We start from the raw sequence: 24,040 nt of genomic DNA on the forward strand, positions 1-24,040 counted from the left end.
CCCAGCTGTGTGTCCATGAAGAGTGACAAGTCTATGAATCATCCTATACACTTTAGAGAGGGAGACTTTTCTACTGAACAAAGGTAAGAAGAACTCATGGGTCATGGTCAGTGTGTTAAACAACACTGTCTCTAGTCATTTCTCCTACTTTAGTCCATTTTCATAGTCCTAAAACAGTGTGTGTGTGTGTGTGTGTGTGTGTGTGTGTGTGTGTGTGTGTACTGTAATCTCATGTTTTGTCCACAGAAACCAACAGGAGAGATCAGAGTCAGAGATTCTCAGTGGTCAGTCTTCCCAGAGTCATCAAACAGACCTGGACTCTATATTCAGTGTATGTGATCCTGTTATGTACATTTGTTTTTGTTTTCCTCAAGTAATGTTTCTTTCAATTATTAATTCATGTGTTAATGAGAAAGCATTTCTTCTCTTGCTTAACTTATTTACTTGATTTATTTCAGTTGCTTGAAGAGAAAATTATAACATTTGTGAAGAACGAGCTGAAGATGTTCAAGAGGATTCTTGGTCCTGAACTCCCAGAAGGCTTTGAGAGTCAGAAGCAGGAGGAGGAAGTGGTGGATGCTGAAGATGAGAAGCAGGAGAGCAGTGCCAGAGAGGGGGCTCTGAAGATCACACTGCACGTCCTGAGGAAAATGAACCGGAAGGAGCTTGCTGACACACTGGAGAAATGTAAGATATGTCTGCCTCATGTTGAATGCTGTTTTATAACATTTAAAAGCTGTGGCTAAAGTACAGCTAAAGTAGCTGTGTAACTCAATGATATTGTAGCAACCTTAACACAACACCTTGTGACCTCATCAAGTAGCAGAAGGGATGTGTTGTGTTGATTAATTTAGAGAGAGAGACAGAGAGAGACAACATTAATAATACCATCAATAACACCAATAATAATATAATCAGTCACACCAGTCTGTAATGCATTAAGAAAACATTGATACATTTATACAGTCACTTAAGAGAATAAATTATTATTTTAAAACTTTAACAGTCCTTCAATACTGTAGACATTAAAACAGACGTAATATTAATATCCTCTGTGTTATTTCTTCATTCAGATGAGCTTGCTGTGATTTGCCAACGTGAACTCAAATCTAATCTAAAGAAGAAGTTTCAATGTGTATTTGAGGGGATCGCTAAACAAGGAAACCCAACACTTCTCAATAAGATCTACACAGAGCTCTACATCACAGAGGGAGGAACAGGAGAGGTCAATAATGAACATGAGCTGAGACAGATTGAGACAACAACCAGGAAACAAGCAAGACCAGAGACTGCAATCAAATGTAACGACATCTTCAAACCCTTAACTGGACAAGACAAACGTATCAGAACTGTGCTGACAAAGGGAGTCGCTGGCATTGGAAAAACAGTCTCTGTGCAGAAGTTCATTCTGGACTGGGCTGAAGGAAAAGCAAATCAGGATGTTCAATTTGTGTTTTCATTCCCTTTTCGGGAGCTGAATTTGATGAAAGGGGACAAACACACTTTCATTGAACTTCTTAATCACTTCTCAATGGAAACCAAACAATCAAGAATCTCAAACTTCGACAAGTACAAAGTTCTGTTCATCTTTGATGGTCTGGATGAGTGCCGACTGCCCCTAGACTTCCAGAAGAACAAGATCTGTTGGGACGTCACAGAGTCAACCTCAGTGGATGTTCTGCTGACAAATCTCATCAAGGGAAATCTGCTTCCCTCTGCTCTCCTCTGGATAACTACCCGACCTGCAGCAGCCAATAAGATCCCTTCAGGGTGTGTTGACCAGGTGACAGAGGTACGAGGGTTCAATGACCCACAGAAGGAGGAGTACTTCAGAAAGAGATTCAGTGATGAGGACCTGGCCAGCAGAATCATCTCACACATAAAGACATCAAGGAGCCTCCACATCATGTGCCACATTCCAGTCTTCTGTTGGATTTCTGCAACAGTCCTCGAACACATGCTGAAACATAAGAGAGAAGAGATGCCCAAGACTCTGACTGATATGTACACACACCTTGTGGAGTTTTATACCAAACAGAAGGATGAAAAGTATCTTGGGGAAGAAGAGACAGGTCCCCACTGGAATAAAGAGAGCATTCTGTCACTGGGAAAACTGGCTTTTCAACAGCTTGTGAATGGCAATCTGATTTTCTATGAAGAAGACCTGAAAGAGGCTGGCATTGATGTCAATGAAGCCTCGGTGTACTCAGGATTGTGCACACAGCTCTTTAAAGAGGAATGTGTTCTGTACCAAGACAAGGTGTACTGCTTTGTTCATCTGAGCATTCAGGAGTTTCTGGCTGCTGTATATGTGTTCCTCTCATTCATCAACAACAATGAGAATCTAATGGCCGAACCGCAATCAACGTCCAGGAACCTTTCTGTGCTGTTCAGAGACAAGTCTGAAGTTTCTTTCTACAAGAGTGCTGTGGATAAAGCCTTACACAGTGAGATGGGAAACCTGGACCTTTTCCTCCGCTTCCTTCTGGGACTCTCACTGGAGTCCAATCAGAAGCACTTACGAGATCTACTGACAAAGACAAGAAGCAGCTCAAAGACCCATGAAAAAACAGTCAAGTACATCAAGGAGAAGATCAGGGAGAATCCCTCTCCAGAGAGGTGCATCAATCTGTTCCACTGTCTGAATGAACTGAATGACCATTCTCTAGTGGAGGAGATCCAAAGCTACCTGAGCTCAGGAAGTGTCTCAAAACCCAACCTGTCACCTGCACAGTGGTCAGCTCTGGTCTTTGTGTTGCTGACTTCAGAAAAGGAGCTGGATGTGTTTGACCTGAAGAAATACTCCAGATCAGAGGAAGGTCTTCTGAGGCTGCTGCCAGTGGTCAAAGCCTCCAGAGCTGTTCTGTGAGTACATAAAATGACATATAAGAAGTATTCATCAGGAAGAAATATTCAGGTTAAAGAAAAATATGCATTATAATATGTGTATAATATTATATTGAAAACATTGAATAAATGCATTGATTTTCACATTAGTATAGTATAACAATATGACCATACAATTCTAGGAGACAGAAGAAGAATCTATATGTTGTTTGGGAGAATTAACCAAATGCATCTGCCATTGTCCTTCTACACTAAATTAACAATGTGTTTGAAGTAATGATCTCTTTGTCTCCAAAGAATAGCAGTGTGGTTTTAATATGATTAGACTCTTTGCAGGCTGTCAGGCTGTGGAGTCACAGAGGAAGGCTGTGATTCTCTGGTCTCAGCTCTGAGGTCAAACCCCTCACACCTGAGAGAGCTGGACCTGAGTAACAATGACCTAAAGGATTCAGGAGTGAAGCTGCTCTCTGCTGTACTGGGGAATCCCCACTGTAAACTGGAGACTCTGAGGTCAGTATTATCAGATATGAAAGTACTTTATGCATGTAGTTCTCCCATTTGAAAAAGTCGTAATTATTCGGACATATTACTTATAGTGTATTAAAGTAGTCATAAGTTTAGCATGTTGTCCCATATTCCATGCCTGCTGTCATGTTTCTCTAAGACAGAACCCAGAAGCAGACCAGGACAAGGTGAGTAAAATGAAGGTGAGTATTTATTGGTAGTCTTGATGTGTAATTTGAGTGATCCAGGAGACGAAGCGGCAGCGGAGGTGAGTTGATGAGAGTAGATGGGTGGATTCAATGACGTCACTGAAACCACCGACGGCCAGGTAAGGGAGTTGAATGTTCCGGGAGGATGACTGTAGACAGAGTAAACGGGGAGTGAGTAACCAGTAACAAGAACAAAACAACAAGACTAGCTCAGGAAACATGAGGCTGTTCGTTGCTAACGATCCAGCAGGGAATAGATGTCAGCTCAGGGCTTATGAAGAGGTGATGATCAGGACCAGGTGTGCAGAAGGTTGATGAGATGCAGGTGTAGGGTAATCACTAGATCTCCCGCCTAACTTCGTCGCCTGGCAACCAGACAGGGTAATAATATCACTAGATCTCCCGCCTAACTTCGTTGCCTAGCAACCAGATAGGTTTCTGAACGCACCCTTAGACACCAAACAAAAAACAGTCAGCTCAGGCAGAAACAGACTCAGGAAGCGGGATTCCTGACACCTGCAGTGAGGCTTGTGATTCTACTAACAAAGATCAAACCCCCTCTGTTATTGGTAATGGTGAGAGGTTAGCATGTTTTGTTGTAGCCTCTGTTATTGGTAATGGTGAGAGGTTAGCATGTTTTGTTGTAGCCTCTGTTATTGGTAATGGTGAGAGGTTAGCATGTTTTGTTGTATCCTCTGTTATTGGTAATGGTGAGAGGTTAGCATGTTTTGTTGTAGCCTCTGTTATTGGTAATGGTGAGAGGTTAGCATGTTTTGTTGTAGCCTCTGTTATTGGTAATGGTGAGAGGTTAGCATGTTTTGTTGTAGCCTCTGTTATTGGTAATGGTGAGAGGTTAGCATGTCTTGTTGTAGCCTCTGTTATTGGTAATGGTGAGAGGTTAGCATGTTTTGTTGTAGCCTCTGTTATTGGTAATGGTGAGAGGTTAGCATGTTTTGTTGTAGCCTCTGTTATTGGTAATGGTGAGAGGTTAGCATGTTTTGTTGTAGTCTCTGTTATTGGTAATGGTGAGAGGTTAGCATGTTTTGTTGTATCCTCTGTTATTGGTAATGGTGAGAGGTTAGCATGTTTTGTTGTAGCCTCTGTTATTGGTAATGGTTAGAGGTTAGCATGTTTTGTTGTATCCTCTGTTATTGGTAATGGTGAGAGGTTAGCATGTTTTGTTGTAGCCTCTGTTATTGGTAATGGTGAGAGGTTAGCATGTTTTGTTGTAGCCTCTGTTATTGGTAATGGTGAGAGGTTAGCATGTTTTGTTGTAGCCTCTGTTATTGGTAGTGGTGAGAGGTTAGCATGTTTTGTTGTAGTCTCTGTTATTGGTAATGGTGAGAGGTTAGCATGTTTTGTTGTAGCCTCTGTTATTGGTAGTGGTGAGAGGTTAGCATGTTTTGTTGTAGCCTCTGTAATTGGTAATGGTGAGATGTTAGCTGTTTTGTTGTAGCCTCTGTTATTGGTAATGGTGAGAGGTTAGCATGTTTTGTTGTAGCCTCTGTTATTTGTAATGTGAGAGGTTAGCATGTTTTGTTGTAGCCTCTCTTATTGGTAATGGTGAGAGGTTAGTATGTTTTGTTGTAGCCTCTGTTATTGGTAATGGTGAGAGGTTAGCATGTTTTGTTGTATCCTCTGTTATTGCTAATGGTGAGAGGTTAGCATGTTTTGTTGTAGCCTCTGTTATTGGTAATGGTGAGAGGTTAGCATGTTTTGTTGTAGCCTCTGCTATTGGTAATGGTGAGAGGTTATCATGTTTTGTTGTAGCCTCTGCTATTGGTAATGGTGAGAGGTTAGCATGTTTTGTTGTAGCCTCTGTTATTGGTAATGGTGAGAGGTTAGCATGTTTTGTTGTAGTCTCTGTTATTGGTAATGGTGAGAGGTTAGCATGTTTTGTTGTATCCTCTGTTATTGGTAATGGTGAGAGGTTAGCATGTTTTGTTGTAGCCTCTGTTATTGGTAATGGTGAGAGGTTAGCATGTTTTGTTTTAGCCTCTTAACTTTCTCACTCATTCAGATTCATGATTTATTCATGATTTTTCTTAATCATGGCATCATCAGAATTTAATTTTTAATCGTCAATCACATACAGTTGAAGTCGGAAGTGTACATACACTTAGGTTGGAGTCATTAAAACGTGTTTTTGAACCTCTCCACAAATTTCTTGTTAACAAACTATATAGTTTTGGAAAGTTGGTTAGGACATCTACTTTGTGCATGACACAAGTAATTTTTGAAACAATTGATTACAGACAGATTATTTCACTTATAATTCACTGTATCACAATTCCAGTGGGTCAGAAGTTTACATAGACTAAGTTGACTGTGCCTTTAAACAGCTTGGAAAATTCCAGAAAATTATGTCATGGCTTTAGAAGCATCTGATAGACTAATTGACATAATTTGGATGTATTTCAAGGCCTACCTTCAAACTCAGTGCCTCTTTGCTTGACATCATGGGAAAATGAAAACGAATCAGCCAAAATCTCAGAAAAAAAAATTGTAGACCTCCACAAGTCTGCTTCATCCTTGGGAGCAATTTCCAAACGCCTGAAGGTAATACGTTCAATCAATAGTATGCAAGTCTAAACACCATGGGACCACACAGCCATCATACCATCCCAACTGTGAAGCACGGCGGTGGCAGCATCATGTTGTGTGGGTGCTTTGCTGCAGGAGGGACTGGTGCACTTCACAAAATAGATGGCATCATGAGGGAGGAAAATTGTGGAAATATTGAAGCAACATCTCGAGACATCAGTCAGGAAGTTAAAGCTTGGTCACAAATGGGTCTTCCAAATGGACAATGACCCCAAGCATACTTCCAAAGTTGTGGCAAAATGAATTAAGGACAACAAAGTCAAGGTATTGGAGTGGCCATCACAAAACCTTGACCTCAATCCTATAGAAAATTTGTGGGCAGAACTGAAAAAGCGTGTGCGAGCAAGAGGCCTACAAACCTGACTCAGTTACACCAGCTCTGTCAGGAGGAATGGGCCAAAATTCACCCAACTTATTGTGGGAAGCTTGTGGAAGGCTACCCGAAACGTTTAACCCAAGTTAAACCATTTAAAGGCAATGCTACCAAATACTAATTGAGTGTATGTAAACTTCTGACCCACTGGGAATGTGATGAAAGAAATAAAAGCTGAAATTAATCATTTTCTCTACTATTATTCTGACATTTCACATTCTTAAAAGAAAGTGGTGATCCTAACTGACCTAAGACAGGGGACTTTTACTAGGATTAAATGTCAGGAATTGTAAAAATTGAGTTTAAATGCATTTGGCTAAGGTATATGTAAACTTCTGACTTCAACTGTATGTATTAAAATATCCTCAAATAAAAGGTGACATTATATACTATCACCTCATATGAAACATTTGATGTGAAATCCAAAATGTTGGAGTTTAGAGCCACATTTAAAATGTTATCTTCACTGTCAAAATAGATATGTGTGGACTATATACTCAATACAATCTAAATCTGATACCTCACTGTCTGTCTTTTGACTGATACTGCTTTTAAACTGGTCTGGTCAGTCTACTCAAATATTTGTATTATACATGTTTCTATCTGCAGGCAAAACTTTGATAATTTGTCATTTTTAATGATGATACATTCATTTACGAATAGATATGAAAGGTTTCAGGACACTGATATCTGAATATGTTGAAAAATGATACTGCCACTATTTTCACCACCAAAGCATAGCAGTGTGATTTTAATATGATTTGACTCTTTGCAGGCTGTCAGGCTGTGGAGTCACAGAGGAAGGCTGTGATTCTCTGGTCTCAGCTCTGAGGTCAAACCCCTCACACCTGAGAGAGCTAGACCTGAGTAACAATGACCTGAAGGATTCAGGAGTGAAGCTGCTCTCTGCTGGACTGGGGAATCCCCACTGTAAACTGGAGACTCTGAGGTCAGTATTCCTGTAGTTGGTCAACAAGTGATAACTGTTCACCAGATCCACATGTGTTTACCAGACACACATAGTCCACACCATATGTGTTTGGACAGTGAAGCTTACAGTTTTACATTTGGTGCTATGCTCCAGCATTTTGGATTTGAGATAGAATGTTGGATATTAGGTGACAGTACAGAACGTCACCTTTTGTTTAAAGGTGTTCATACATATACAGTCGTGGCCACAAGTTTTGAGAATGACACAAATATTAATTTTCACAAAGTCTGCTGCTTCAGTGTCTTTAGATATTTTTGTCAGATGTTACTATGGAATACTGAAGTATAATTACAAGCATTTCATAAGTGTCAAAGGCTTTTATTGACAATCATATGAAGTTGAAGCAATGAGTCAATATTTGCAGTGCTGACCATTCTTTTCCAAGACCTCTGCAATCTGCCCTGGCATGCTGTCAATTAACCTCTGGGCCACATCCTGACTGATGGCAGCCCATTCTTGCATAATCAATGCTTGGAGTTTGTCGGAATTTGTGGGTTTTTGTTTGTCCACCTGCCTCTTGAGGATTGACCACAAGTTCTCAATGGGATTAAGGTCTGGGGAGTTTCCTGGCCATGGACCCAAAATATCAATGTTTTGTTCCCAGAGCCACTTAGTTATCACTTTTGCCTTATGGCAAAGTGCTCCATCATGCTGGAAAAGGCATTGTTCGTCACCAAACTGTTCCTGACTGGTTGGGAGAAGTTGCTCTCGGAGGATGTGTTGGTACCATTCTTTATTCATGCTGTGTTCTTTGGCAAAATTGTGAGTGAGCCCACTCCCTTGGCTGAGAAGCAACCCCACACATGAATGGTCTCAGGATGCTTTACTGTTGGCATGACACAGGACTGATGGTAGCTCTCACCTTGCCTTCTCCAGACAAGCTTTTTTCCGGATGCCTCACAAACAATCAGAAAGGGGATTCATCAGAAAAAATGACTTACCCCAGTCCTCAGCAATCCAATCCCTGTACCTTTTGCAGAATATCAGTCTGTCCCTGATGTTTTTCCTGGAGAGAAGTTGCTTCTTTGCTGCCCTTCTTGACACCAGGCCATCCTCCGAAAGTCTTCGCCTCACTGTGCGTGCAGATGCACTCACACCTGCCTGCTGCCATTCTTGAGCAAGCTCTGTACTGGTGGTGCCCCGATCCCGCAGCTGAATCAACTTTAGGAGACGGTCCTGGCGTTTGCTGGACTTTCTTGGGCGCCCTGAAGCCTTCTTCACAACAATTGAACCGCTCTCCTTGAAGTTCTTGATGATCCGATAAATGGTTGATTTAGGTGCAATCTTACTGGCAGCAATATCCTTGCCTGTGAAGCCCTTTGTGTGCAAAGCAATGATGATGACACGTGTTTCCTTGCAGGTAACCATGTTGACAGAGGAAGAACAATGATTCCAAGCACCACCCTCCTTTTGAAGCTTCCAGTCTGTTATGCAAACACAATCAGCATGACAGAGTGATCTCCAGCCTTGTCCTCGTCAACACTCACACCTGTGTTACCGAGAGAATCACTGACATGATGTCAGCTGGTCCTTTTGTGGCAGGGCTGAAATGCAGTGGAAATGTTTTTTGGGGATTCAGTTCATTTGCATGGCAAAGAGGGACTTGGCAATTATTTGCAATTTATCTGATCACTCTTCATAACATTCTGGAGTATATGCAAATTGCCATCATACAAACTGAGGCAGCAGACTTTGTGAAAATTAATATTTGTGTCATTCTCAAAACTTTTGGCCAAGACTGTATTTTTTACCGTTTAGATATGAAAGCACTTTATGCATCTAAACTCAACAAAAAAAGAAACATCCCTTTTTCAGGACCCTGTCTTTCAAAGATAATTCGTAAAAATCCAAATAACTTCACAGATCTTCATTGTAAAGGGTTTAAGCACTGTTTCCCCATGCTTGTTCAATGAACCATAAACAATTAATGAACATGCACCTGTGGAACGGTCGTTAAGACACTAACAGCTTACAGATGGTAGGCAATGAAGGTCACAGTTATGAAATCTTAGGACACGAAAGAGGCCTTTCTACTGACTCTGAAAAACACCAAAAGAAAGATGCCCAGGGTCCCTGCTCATCTGCGTGAACGTGCCTTAGGCATGCTGCAAGGAGGCACAAGGACTGCAGATGTGGCCAGGGCAATAAATTGCAATGTTCGTACTATGAGACGCCTTAGACAGCGCTACAGGGAGACAGGACGGACAGCTGATCGTCCTCACAGTGGCAGGGTCACGTGTAACAACACCTGCGCAGGATCGGTACATCCGAACATCACACCTGCGGGACAGGTACAGGATGGCAACAACTGCCCGAGTTACACCAGGAATGCACAATCCCTCCATCAGTCCTCAGACTGTCCGCAACAGGCTGAGATAGACTGGACTGAGGGCTTGTAGACCTGTTGTAAGGCAGGTCCTCACCAGACATCACCGGCAACAACGTCACCTATGGGCACAAACCCACCATCGCTGGACCAGACAGGACTGGCAAAAAGTGCTCTTCACTGACGAGTCGAGGTTTTGGCTCACCAGGGGTGATGGTCGGATTCGCGTTTATCGTCGAAGGAATGAGCGTTACACCGAGGCCTGTACTCTGGAGCGGGATCGATTTGGAGGTGGAGGGTCCGTCATGGTCTGGGGCAGTGTGTTACAGCATCACCGGACTGAGCTTGTTGTCATTGCAGGCAATCTCAACGATGTGCGTTACAGGGAAGACATCCTCCTCTCTCATGTGGTACCCTTCCTGCAGGCTCATCCTGACATGACCCTGCAGCATGACAATGCCACCAGCCATACAGCTTGTTCTGTGCGTGATTTCCTGCAAGACAGGAATGTCAGTGTTCTGCCATGGCCAGCGAAGAGCCCGGATCTCAATCCCATTGAGCACATCTGGGACCTGTTGGATCGGAGGGTGAGGGCTAAGGCCATTCCCCCCCAAAATGTCCAGGAACTTGCAGGTGCCTTGGTGGAAGAGTGGGGTAACATCTCACATCAAGAACTGGCAAATCTGGTGCAGTCCATGAGGAGGAGATGCACTGCAGTACTTAATGCAGCTGGTGGCCACACCAGATACTGACTGTTACTTTTGATTTTGACCCCCCTTTGTTCAGGGACACATTATTCCATTTCTGTGAGTCACATGTCTGTGGAACTTGTTCAGTTTATGTCATAGTTGTTGAATGTTGTTATGTTCATACAAATATTTACACATGTTAAGTTTGATGAAAATAAACGCAAATGACAGTGAGAGGACGTTTCTTTTTTTGCTGAGTTTAGTTCTCCTATTTGAAGAAGTCTTAATTATTTGGACAAATTAATTTAGTCAAAAGTTTAGTGTTGGGTCCAATATTCCATACCTGCAGTGATTACATCAAGCGTGTGATTCTACTAACTTGTTGAATTCATTTCCAGTTTGTCTTGGTTGTGTTTAGGATTATATTTTTCCTAATAGAAACTGAATGGTGAATAATGTCCTGTCATTTTGGAGTCACTTCACTTGTATTGTCAGTAAGAATAGAAGATGTTTCTGAACACTTCTACATTCATGTGGATGCTACCATGATTATGAATAATCAGGAATTAGTCGTGAATAATGAGGAATGAGAAATTTACAGAGGTACAAAGATCATACCCCCTCTGTCATTGGTAATGGTGAGATGTTAGCATGTTTTGTTGTAGCCTCTGTTATTGGTAATGGTGAGAGGTTAGCATGTTTTGTTGTAGCCTCTGTTATTGGTAATGGTGAGAGGTTAGCATGTTCTGTTGTATCCTCTGTTATTGGTAATGGTGAGAGGTTAGCATGTTTTGTTGTAGCCTCTGTTATTGGTAATGGTGAGAGGTTAGCATGTTTTGTTGTAGCCTCTGTATTGGTAATGGTGAGAGGTTAGCATGTTTTGTTGAAGCCTCTGTTATTGGTAATGGTGAGAGGTTAGCATGTTTTGTTGTAGCCTCTGTTATTGGTAATGGTGAGAGGTTAGCATGTTTTGTTGTAGCCTCTGTTATTGGTAATGGTGAGAGGTTAGCATGTTTTGTTGTATCCTCTGTAACTCTCTCACTCATTATTATTCATGATCTTTCTCGATCATGGCAGTCACAGGCTTGATGTAGTCATTGCAGTCAAAGAATATGGGACCAAATACTAATCATTTGACTAATTTAATACACTATGAGTTAATTGGTCAGAAAACATATGACTTCTTTAAATAGGGGGACTAGATACATAAAGTGCTTTCATTTTTCTAAATGGTGAAACAGATATGTATGAAAATATCCTCAAATAAAAGGTGACATTATATACTGTCACCTCATATGAAACATTTGATCTGAAATCCAAAATGTTGGAGTTTAGAGCCTCATTTAAAATGTTATCTTCACTGTCAAAATAGATATGGTGTGGACTGTATACTCAATACAATCTAAATCTGATACCTCACTGTCTGTCTTTTGACTGATACTGCTTTTAAACTGGTCTGGTCAGTCTACTCAAATATTTGTACTATACATGTTTCTATCTGCAGGCAATACTTTGATCATTTGTCATTTTTAATGATACATTCATTTACGAATAGATATGGAAGGTTTCATATGTTGAAAAATTATACTGCTACTATTTTCACCACCAAAGAATAGCAGTGTGATTTTAATATGATTTGACTCTTTGCAGGCTGTCAGGCTGTAAACTCAGAAAGACATCCTGTAAAGTGTTGGCCTCAGTTCTCAGTTCAAACCCCTCACACCTGAGAGAGCTGGACCTGAGTAACAATGACCTGAAGGATTCAGGAGTGAAGCTGCTCTCTGCTGGACTGGGGAATCCCCACTGTAAACTGGAGACTCTGAGGTCAGTATTATCAGATATGAAAGTACTTTATGCATGTAGTTCTCCCATTTGAAAAAGTCGTAATTATTCGGACATATTACTTATAGTGTATTAAAGTAGTCATAAGTTTAGCATGTTGTCCCATATTCCATGCCCGCTGTCACGTTTCTCTAAGACAGAACCCAGAAGCAGACCAGGACAAGGTGAGTAAAATGAAGGTGAGTATTTATTGGTAGTCTTGATGTGTAATTTGAGTGATCCAGGAGACGAAGCGGAGGTGAGTTGATGAGAGTAGATGGGTGGATTCAATGACGTCACTGTATCCACCGACGGCCAGGTAAGGGAGTTGAATGTTCCGGGAGGATGACTGTAGACAGAGTAAACGGGGGGTGAGTAACCAGTAACAAGAACAAAACAACAAGACTAGCTCAGGAAACATGAGGCTGTTCGTTGCTAACGATCCAGCAGGGAATGGATGTCAGCTCAGGGCTTATGAAGAGGTGATGATCAGGACCAGGTGTGCAGAAGGTTGATGAGATGCAGGTGTAGGGTAATCACTAGATCTCCCGCCTAACTTCGTCGCCTGGCAACCAGATAGGGTAATAATATCACTAGATCTCCCGCCTAACTTCGTTGCCTAGCAACCAGATAGGGTAATAATATCACTAGATCTCCCGCCTAACTTCGTCGCCTGGCAACCAGATAGGTTTCTGAACGCACCCTTAGACTCCAAACAGAAAACAGTCAGCTCAGGCAGAAACAGACTCAGGAAGCGGGATTCCTGACACCTGCAGTGAGGCTTGTGATTCTACTAACTTGTTGAATTCATTTGCAGTTGGTCTTGGTTGTGTTTTGGATGATGTTTTTCCTAATAGATACTGAATAGTAAATAATGTCTCTTGTCATTTTGGCGTCAATTCACTTTTATTGTCAGTGACTTCTACATTCATGTGGATGCTACCATGATTATGAATAACCATGAATGAATCGTGAATGATGATAAATGAGAAACGGAGGCACAAAGATCAAACCCCCTCTGTTATTGGTAATGGTGAGAGGTTAGCATGTTTTGTTGTAGCCTCTGTTATTGGTAATGGTGAGAGGTTAGCATGTTTTGTTGTAGCCTCTGTTATTGGTAATTGTGAGAGGTTAGCATGTTTTGTTGTAGCCTCTGTTATTGGTAATGGTGAGAGGTTAGTATGTTTTGTTGTATCCTCTGTTATTGGTAATGGTGAGAGGTTAGCATGTTTTGTTGTAGCCTCCTTTATTGGTAATGGTGAGAGGTTAGCATGTTTTGTTGTATTCTCTGTTATTGGTAATGGTGAGAGGTTAGCATGTTTTGTTGTAGCTGTTGTTATTGGTAATGGTGAGAGGTGAGCATGTTTTGTTGTATCCTCTGTTATTGGTAATGGTGAGAGGTTAGCGTGTTTTGTTGTAGCCTCTGTTACTGGTAATGGTGAGAGGTTAGCATGTTTTGCTGTAGCCTCTGTTATTGGTAATGGTGAGAGGTTAGTATGTTTTGTTGTATCCTCTGTTATTGGTAATGGTGAGAGGTTAGCATGTTTTGTTGTAGCCTCTGTTATTGGTAATGGTGAGAGGTTAGCATGTTTTGTTGTAGCCTCTGTTATTGGTAATGGTGAGAGGTTAGCATGTTTTGTTGTAGCCTCTGTTATTGGTAATGGTCAGAGGTTAGCATGTTTTGTTGTAGCCTCTGTTATTGGTAATGGTGAGAGGTTAGCATGTTTTGTTGTAGCCTCTGTTATTGGTAATGGTGAGAGGTTAGCATGTTTTGTTGTAGCCTCTGTTATTGGTAATGGTGAGAGGTTAGCATGTTTTGTTGTAGCCTCTGTTATTGGTAATGGTGAGAGGTTAGCATGTTTTGTTGTAGTCTCTGTTATTGGTAATGGTGAGAGGTTAGCATGTTTTGTTGTAGCCTCTGCTATTTGTAATGGTGAGAGGTTAGCATGTTTTGTTGTAGCCTCTGCAATTGGTAATGGTGAGAGGTTAGCATGTTTTGTTGTAGCCTCTGTTATTGGTAATGGTGAGAGGTTAGCATGTTTTGTTGTAGCCTCTGTTATTGGTAATGGTGAGAGGTTAGCATGTTTTGTTGTATCCTCTGTTATTGGTAATGGTGAGAGGTTAGCATGTTTTGTTGTATCCTCTGTTATTGGTAATGGTGAGAGGTTAGCATGTTTTGTTGTATCCTCTGTTATTGGTAATGGTGAGAGGTTAGCATGTTTTGTTGTAGCCTCTGTTATTGGTAATGGTGAGAGGTTAGCATGTTTTGTTGTAGCCTCTGTTATTGGTAATGGTGAGAGGTTAGCATGTTTTGTTGAAGCCTCTGTTATTGGTAATGGTGAGAGGTTAGCATGTTTTGTTGTAGCCTCTGTTATTGGTAATGGTGAGAGGTTAGCATGTTTTGTTGTAGCCTCTGTTATTGGTAATGGTGAGAGGTTAGCATGTTTTGTTGTAGCCTCTGTTATTGGTAATGGTGAGAGGTTAGCATGTTTTGTTGTAGCCTCTGTAACTTTCTCACTCATTCTGATTCATGATTTATTCATGATTTTTCTTAATCATGGCATCATCAGAATTTAATTTTTAATCGTCAATCACATACAGTTGAAGTCGGAAGTTAACATACACTTAGGTTGGAGTCATTAAAACGTGTTTTTGAACCTCTCCACAAATTTCTTGTTAACAATCTATATAGTTTTGGCAAGTCGGTTAGGACATCTACTTTGTGCATGACACAAGTAATTTTTGAAACAATTGTTTTTAGACAGATTATTTCACTTATAATTCACTGTATCACAATTCCAGTGGGTCAGAAGTTTACATACACTAAGTTGACTGTGCCTTTAAACAGCATTGAAAATTCCAGAAAATCATGTTATGGCTTTAGAAGCATCTGGTAGGCTAATTGACATCATTTGGATGTATTTCAAGGCCTACCTTCAAACTCAGTGCCTCTTTGCTTGACATCATGGGAAAATGAAAAGAAATCAGCCAAGATCTCAGAAAAAAAATTGTAGACCTCCACAAGTATGGTTCATCCTTGGGAACAATTTCCAAACGCCTGAATGTAACGCGTTCATCTGTTCAATCAATAGTACGCAAGTCTAAACACCATGGGACCACACAGCCGCCATTCCGCTCAGGAAGGAGACGCGTTCTGTCTCCTAGAGATGAACTTACTTTGGTGCAAATCAATCCCAGAACAACAGCAAAGGACCTTGTGAAGATGTTGGAGGAAACAGGTACAAAAGTATCTATATCCACAGTAAAACGAGTCCTATATCGACATAATCTGAAAGGCCGCTCTGCAAGGACGAAGCCACTGCTCCAAAACCACCATAAAAAAAGCCAGACTACAGTTTGCAACTGCACATGGGGACAAAGATCATACTTTTTGAAGAAATGTCCTCTGGTCAGATGAAACAATACAAGAACTGTTTGGCCATAATGACCATCGTTATGTTTGGAGGAAAAAGGGGGAGGCTTGCAAGCCGAAGAACACCATCCCAACCGTGAAGCCCGGGGGTGGCAGCATCATGTTGTGGGGGTGTTTTGCTGCAGGAGGGACTGGTGCACTTCACAAAATAGATGGCATCATGACGGCGGAAAATTACGTGGATATATTGAAGCAACATCTCAAGACATCAGTCAGGAAGTTAAAGCTTGGTCACAAATGGGTCTTCCAAATGGAAAATGACCCCAAGCATACTTCCAAAGTTGTGGCAAAATGGATTAAGGACAACAAAGTCAAGGTATTGGAGTGGCCATCACAAAACCTTGACCTCAATCCTATAGAAAATTTGTGGGCAGAACTGAAAAAGCGTGTGCGAGCAAGAGGCCTACAAACCTGACTCAGTTACACCAGCTCTTTCAGGAGGAATGGGCCAAAATTCACCCAACTTATTGTGGGAAGCTTGTGGAAGGCTACCCGAAACGTTTAACCCAAGTTAAACCATTTAAAGGCAATGCTACCAAATACTAATTGAGTGTATGTAAACTTCTGACCCACTGGGAATGTGATGAAAGAAATAAAAGCTGAAATTAATCATTTTCTCTACTATTATTCTGACATTTCACATTCTTAAAATAAAGTGGTGATCCTAACTGACCTAAGACAGGGGATTTTTACTAGGATTAAATGTCAGGAATTGTAAAAATTGAGTTTAAATGCATTTGGCTAAGGTATATGTAAACTTCTGACTTCAACTGTATGTATTAAAATACCCTCAAATAAAAGGTGACATTATATACTGTAACCTCATATGAAACATTTGATCTGAAATCCAAAATGTTGGAGTATAGAGCCACATTTAAAATGTTAGCTTCACTGTCAAAATAGATATGGTGTGGACTGTATACTCAATACAATCTAAATCTGATACCTCACTGTCTGTCTTTTGACTGATACTGCTTTTAAACTGGTCTGGTCAGTCTACTCAAATATTTGTACTATACATGTTTCTATCTGCAGGCAATACTTTGATCATTTGTCATTTTTAATGATGATACATTAATTTACGAATAGATATGGCAGGTTTCAGGACACTGATGTATCTGAATATGTTGAAGAAATATACTGCCACTATTTTCACCACCAAAGAATAGCAGTGTGATTTTAATATGATTTGACTCTTTGCAGGCTGTCAGGCTGTCTAGTCACAGAGGAAGGCTGTGCTTCTCTGGCCTCCGCTCCGAGGTCAAACCCCTCACACCTGAGAGAGCTGGACCTGAGTAACAATGACCTGAAGGATTCAGGAGTGAAGCTGGTCTCTGCTGGACTGGGGAATCCCCACTGCAGACTGGAGACTCTGAGGTCAGTATTCCTGTAGTTGGTCAACAAGTGATAACTGTTCACCAGATCCACATGTGTTTACCAGACACACATAGTCCACACCATATGTGTTTGGACAGTGAAGCTTACAGTTTTACATTTGGTGCTATCCTCCAGCATTTTGGATTTGAGATGTTTCATATTAGGTGACCTTACAGAATGTCACCTTTTATTTGACGGTATTTTCATACATATCTGTTTTACCGTTTAGAAATTAAAGCACTTTCTGTACGTAGTTCTCCCATTTGAAGAAGTCTTAATTATTTGGACAAATTTACTTATATTGTATTAAAGTAGTCATAAGTTTAGTAGTTGTACCATATTCCATGCCTGCAGTGATTACATCAAGCTTGTGATTCTACTAACTTGTTGAATTAATTTTCAGTTTGTTTTGGTTGTGTTTTGGATGATGTTTTTCCTAATAGAAACTGAATGGTGAATAATGTCCTGTCATTTTGGAGTCACTTCACTTGTATTGTCAGTAAGAATAGAACATGTTTCTGAACACTTCTACATTAATGTGCATGCTACCATAATTATGAATAATCATGAATGAATCGTGAATAATGAGAAATGAGAAAGTTACAGAGGCACAAAGATCAGACCCCCTTTGTTATTGGTGTTATTCTGTATACTTCTGGCCCTTCTTTGGACACTGTATTAACTAACTAACCAGACGAGCTTCAATGCCATACAGCTCTCCTTCCGTGGCCTCCAACTGCTCTTAAATACAAGTAAAACTAAATGCATGCTCTTCAACCGATCGCTGCCTGCACCTGCCCGCCTGTCCAGCATCACTACTCTGGACGGTTCTGACTAAGAATATGTGGACAACTACAAATACCTAGGTGTCTGGTTAGACTGTAAACTCTCCTTCCAGACTCACATCAAACTTCTCCAATCCAAAGTTAAATCTAGAATTGGCTTCCTATTTCGCAACATAGCATCCTTCACTCATGCTGCCAAACATACCCTTATAAAACTGACCATCCTACCGATCCTTGACTTCGGCGATGTCATTTACAAAATAGCCTCCAATACCCTACTCAATAAATTGGATGCAGTCTATCACAGTGCCATCCGTTTTGTCACCAAAGCCCCATATACAGTGGGGGAAAAAAGTATTTGATCCCCTGCTGATTTTGTACGTTTGCCCACTGACAAAGAAAGGATCAGTCTATAATTTTAATGGTTTATTTGAACAGTGAGAGACAGAATAACAACAAAAACATCCAGAAAAACGCATGTCAGAAATGTTATAAATTGATTTGCATTTCAATGAGGGAAATAAGTATTTGAACCCCTCTCAATCAGAAAGATTTCTGGCTCCCAGGTGTCTTTTATACAGGTAACGAGCTGAGATTAGGAGCACACTCTTAAAGGGAGTGCTCCTAACCGCAACTTGTTACCTGTAAAAAAGACACCTGTCCACAGAAGCAATCAATCAATCAGATTCCAAACTCTCCACCATGGCCAAGACCAAAGAGCTCTCCAAGGATGTCAGGGACAAGATTGTAGACCTACACAAGGCTGGAATGGGCTACACGACCATCGCCAAGCAGCTTGGTGAGAAGGTGACAACATTTGGTGCGATTATTCGCAAATGGAAGAAACACAAAAGAACTGTCAATATCCCTCGGCATGGGGCTCCATGCAAGATCTCACCTCGTGGAGTTGAAATGATCATGAGAACGGTGAGGAATCAGCCCAGAACTCCACGGGACGATCTTGTCAATGATTTCAAGGCAGCTGGGACAATAGTCACCAAGAAAACAATTGGTAACACACTACGCCGTGAAGGACTGAAATCCTGCAGCGCCCGCAAGGTCCCCCTGCTCAAGAAAGCACATATACATGCCCGTCTGAAGTTTGCCAATGAACATCTCAATGATTCAGAGGACAACTGGGTGAAAATGTTGTGGTCAGATGAGACCAAAATGGAGCTCTTTGACATCAACTCAACTCGCCTTGTTTGGAGGAGGAGGATTGCTGCCTATGACCCCAAGAACACCATCTCCACCGTCAAACATGGAGGTGGAAACATTATGCTTTGGGGGTGTTTTTCTGCTAAGGGGACAGGACAACTTCACTGCATCAAAGGGACGATGGACGGGGCCATGTACCGTCAAATCTTGGGTGAGAACCTCCTTCCCTCAGCCAGGGCATTGAAAATGGGTTGTGGATGGGTATTCCAGCATGACAATGACCCAAAACACACGGCCAAGGCAACAAAGGAGTGGCTCAAGAAGAAGTACATTAAAGTCCTGGAGTGGCCTAGCCAGTCTCCAGACCTTAATCCCATAGAAAATCTGTGGAGGGAGATGAAGGTTCAAGTTGCCAAACGTCAGCCTCGAAACCTTAATGACTTGGAGAAGATCTGCAAAGAGGAGTGGGACAAAATCCCTCCTGAGATGTGTGCAAACCTGGTGGCCAACTACAAGAAAGGGTTTTGCCACCAAGTACTAAGTCATGTTTTGCAGAGGGCTCAAATACTCATTTCCCTCATTAAAATGCAAATAATTGTATAACATTTTTGACATGCATTTTTCTTGATTTTTTTGCTGTTATTCTGTCTCTCACTGTTCAAATAAACCTACCATTACAATTATAGACTGATCATTTCTTTGTCAGTGGGCAAACGTACAAAATCAGCAGGGGATCAAATACTTTTTTCCCCCACTGTACTTCCCACCACTGCGACCTGTACGCTCTCGTTGTCTGGCCCTCGCTTCATACTCGTCGCTAAACCCACTGGCTCCAGGTCATCTACAAGACCCTGCTAGGTAAAGTCCCCCCTGATCTCAGCTCACTGGTCACCATAGCAGCACCCACCTGTAGCACGCGCTCCAGCAGGTATATCTCTCTGGTCACCCCAAAAGCCAATTCCTCCTTCGGCCGCCTCTTCTTCCAGTTCTCTGCTGCCAATGACTGGAACGAACTACAAAAATCTCTAAAACTGGAAACACTTATCTCCCTCACTAGCTTTAAGCACCAGCTGTCAGAGCAGCTCACAGATTACTGCACCTGTACATATCCCATCTATAATTTAGCCCAACTACTTCTTCCCCTACTGTATTTATTTATTTAGCTCCTTTGCACCCCATTATTTCTATTTCTACTTTGCACTTTCTTCCACTGCATGTCTACCATTCTAGTGTTTTACTTGCTATATTGTATTTACTTTGCCACCATGGCCTTTTTTTGCCTTTACCTCCCTTATCTCACCTCATTTGCTCACATTGTATATAGACTTATTTTCTACTGTATTATTGACTGTATGTTTGTGTAATACCCTTGTTTGAACCAAGTATTGAGTTTATTTGTTATAATTAATTGGTATTATATTTAAAAGATGATTGAATTGCTCCTAAACTGTAATGTTGTTAATGCATTATGCTTTTTGAAGAAATATTTATTTAATGTATAAGTGAATAGTTTGTTTTACTTTGAAGTTTAAGTTTTGACCAATAAGGTCGCTTGTTAAGTTGTGGCCAATTGGAGTTGACCTGGTTAACGGGAGGGAAAAAGACGTTGATGAAAGGATGGACGTTTTACCTCAGGACGGTTGGTGAAGAAAAATTATAAAAGAAGATGACAGAACTACAACAAAACCCATTGCTACTAAGACATGAAGGGAAATACATATTTTATTTAATAAAAGAGTTGTTATAATTTAGCTAAAACTTAGTAAAGACTGAAGCTACCGTCTCGTTGTGGAGGTATTAGCCAGCTAGAGGTTAGCCTAGCATCGTGTGACACCGGGAGATAATTGCTTGGGACGCTAAACGAGTTCGTGTTGCCATGGGGATATCGGTTACTAAGGAGTACTGTCTGCATGGGTCGCTGTGCTGCCTTGGACTTGGTGAGGAAACCTGCATGGAACTGCCATACTTCGCTGAGGGAATATCTACCATGTAGTGAGTAACCACAATGTGAGGTGCTTATAAATAAATACATTGGTAATGGTGAGAGGTTAGCATGTTTTGTTGTAGCCTCTGTTATTGGTAATGGTGAGAGGTTAGCATGTTTTGTTGTAGCCTCTGTTATTGGTAATGGTGAGAGGTTAGCATGTTTTGTTGTATCCACTGTTATTGGTAATGGTGAGAGGTTAGCATGTTTTGTTGTAGCCTCTGTTATTGGTAATGGTGAGAGGTTAGCATGTTTTGTTGTATCCACTGTTATTGGTAATGGTGAGAGGTTAGCATGTTTTGTTGTATCCACTGTTATTGGTAATGGTGAGAGGTTAGCATGTTTTGTTGTAGCCTCTGTTATTGGTAATGGTGAGAGGTTAGCATGTTTTGTTGTAGCTTCTGTTATTGGTAATGGTGAGAGGTTAGCATGTTTTGTTGTATCCTCTGTTATTGGTAATGGTGAGAGGTTAGCATGTTTTGTTGTAGCTTCTGTAACTTTCTCACTATTATTCATGATTCATTCATGATTTTTCTTAATCATGGCATCATCAGGATGCTTTTAGTAGTGTTTAGAAACATGTTATCTACTCACTTGTAAATAAAATGACTCCAGTCACCATCTGTAATGAACACGATGGGAGACAGAGAGCTGGTTTCAAGCGCAGGGCTCAGCAGGTGTTTATTGTAAAGGACCACAGGAGGAGGCAGGTAGCTGGGTCCAGGGGCAGGCAGAAGGTCATACACAGGGGGTCCAAAAAGGCAACAGTACAGGCAGGGAAACGGCAAAAGGCATCATTAGTGAGGCAGGCAAAAACTATCATTCACAGGAGGATTATATACTGTCACCTCATATGAAACATTTGATCTGAAATCCAAAATGTTGGAGTTTAGAGCCACATTTAAAATGTTATCTTCACTGTCAAAATAGATATGGTGTGGACTGTATACTCAATACAATCTAAATCTGATACCTCACTGTCTGTCTTTTGACTGATACTGCTTTTAAACTGGTCTGGTCAGTCTACTCAAATATTTGTACTATACATGTTTCTATCTGCAGGCAAAATGTTGATCATTTGTAATTTATAATATGATACATTCATTTCTGAATAGATATGGAAGGTTTCAGGACACTGATGTATCTGAATATGTTGAAGAAATATACTGCCACTATTTTCACCACCAAAGAATAGCAGTGTGATTTTAATATGATTTGACTCTTTGCAGGCTGTCAGGCTGTCTAGTCACAGAGGAAGGCTGTGCTTCTCTGGTCTCAGCTCTGAGGTCAAACCCCTCACACCTGAGAGAGCTGGACCTGAACTACAATCACCCAGGAGACTCAGGAGTCAGACTGCTCTCTGCTGGACTGGAGGATCCACACTGCAGACTGGAGAAACTCAAGTATGTAGAGGGTTTATGTCAATGTTCATATCAGACATGTTTGACTTTTCAGGCTAGTTAATACAAACATTCTGACCACCACTTGGACAAAGTTATATGCTGTGTGTCCTGTGTGTGTGTCCTGTGTGTGTGTCCTGTGTGTGTGTCCTGTGTGTGTGTCCAGTGTGTGTGTCCTGTGTGTGTGTCCTGTGTGTGTGTCCTGTGTGTGTGTGTCCGTGTCCTGTGTGTGTCCAGTGTGTCCGTGTCCTGTGTGTGTGTGTGTGTGTGTGTGTGTGTGAGTTCAGGTGTATCACTCATTGACTGTCTGTTCTTCTGCTTACCGCTACAGTGTGGAACATGGTGGAGAGAACAGAATGAAACCTGGACTTAGAAAATGTGAGTGTTGACTGCTGTGAAGAATATGACTAAGAATAAGTCTTAATTCAAGTTAAGTCAAAGACCACCATCATTACTGACTTGGTCATATTAAATATCATCTGTAGTTCTACAGAAGCACAAATCAGGGACACCAACGTTTACAAAGAGTTGATATGACAGTGTGTGTGTGTGTGTGTGTGTGTGTGTGTGTGTGTGTGTGTGTGTGTGTGTGTGTGTGTGTGGTGTGTGTGTGTGTGTGTGTGTGTGTGTGTGTGTGTGTGTGTGTGTGTGTGTGTGTGTGTGTGTGTGTGTGTGTGTAATTAATGTGAATAAGTGTGTTTTATATTACCATACAGTATAACATATGATCATTCAACAAGTCTCAAGTGACCTTAACTTCTCCTTTTGATACCTAGAAACATCTACATTAAATGAATTAGTGAAAAGTGAGTTAACATTCTAATGTGAATGATGATGATTTCTAATATTGTGTCTGGTTTCATCCATCAGATGTCTGTGATCTCACACTGGACCTAAACACAGTAAACAGACTCCTCTCTCTGTCTGAGGAGAACAGAAAGGTGACATGTAGGACAGAGGAGCAGCCGTATCCTGATCACCCAGAGAGATTTGAGGACTGGTACCAGGTGCTGTGTAGAGAGGGTCTGACTGGGCGCTGTTACTGGGAGGTAGAGAGGAGTGGGATAATGGGGGCTGGTATAGGAGTGACATATAAAGGAATCAGCAGGAGAGGAGGGGTTAAGGACTGTTGTCTTGGATACAATGACAAGTCCTGGAGTCTGATCTGCTCTGACAACAGTTACTCTGCCTGGCATAATAATAACTCCACTACCATAGACGTCCCCTCCTCCAGCTGGTATAATAATAACTCCACTACCATAGACGTCCCCTCCTCCAGCTGGTATAATAATAACTCCACTACCATAGACGTCCCCTCCTCCAGCTGGCATAATAATAACTCCACTACCATAGACGTCCCCTCCTCCAGCTGGTATAATAATAACTCCACTACCATAGACGTCCCCTCCTCCAGCTGGTATAATAATAACTCCACTACCATAGACGTCCCCTCCTCCAGCTGGTATAATAATAACTCCACTACCATAGACGTCCCCTCCTCCAGCTGGCATAATAATAACTCCACTACCATAGACGTCC

The 24,040-nt window shown here is 41.4% G+C and overlaps 1 protein-coding gene across 1 annotated transcript; it reads left to right on the top strand.

Moving 5' to 3' along the window:
* Nucleotides 1-223: 223 nt before the first annotated feature.
* On the top strand, nucleotides 224-4,202 carry LOC145876416 (NLR family CARD domain-containing protein 3-like). Its single transcript, XM_082972191.1, has 3 exons — nucleotides 224-331; nucleotides 459-687; nucleotides 1,074-4,202. Exons 2-3 carry the CDS (start codon nucleotides 504-506, stop codon nucleotides 2,867-2,869), a joined length of 1,980 nt encoding a protein of 659 aa, XP_082828317.1. The 5' UTR covers nucleotides 224-331; nucleotides 459-503; the 3' UTR covers nucleotides 2,870-4,202.
* Nucleotides 4,203-24,040: the final 19,838 nt, after the last annotated feature.

The sequence above is a fragment of the Salmo salar genome, unplaced genomic scaffold (assembly GCF_965601325.2).
Source record: "Salmo salar unplaced genomic scaffold, fSalSal1 ptg000587l, whole genome shotgun sequence".
In the NCBI taxonomy this organism is placed as follows: Eukaryota; Metazoa; Chordata; class Actinopteri; order Salmoniformes; family Salmonidae; genus Salmo; species Salmo salar.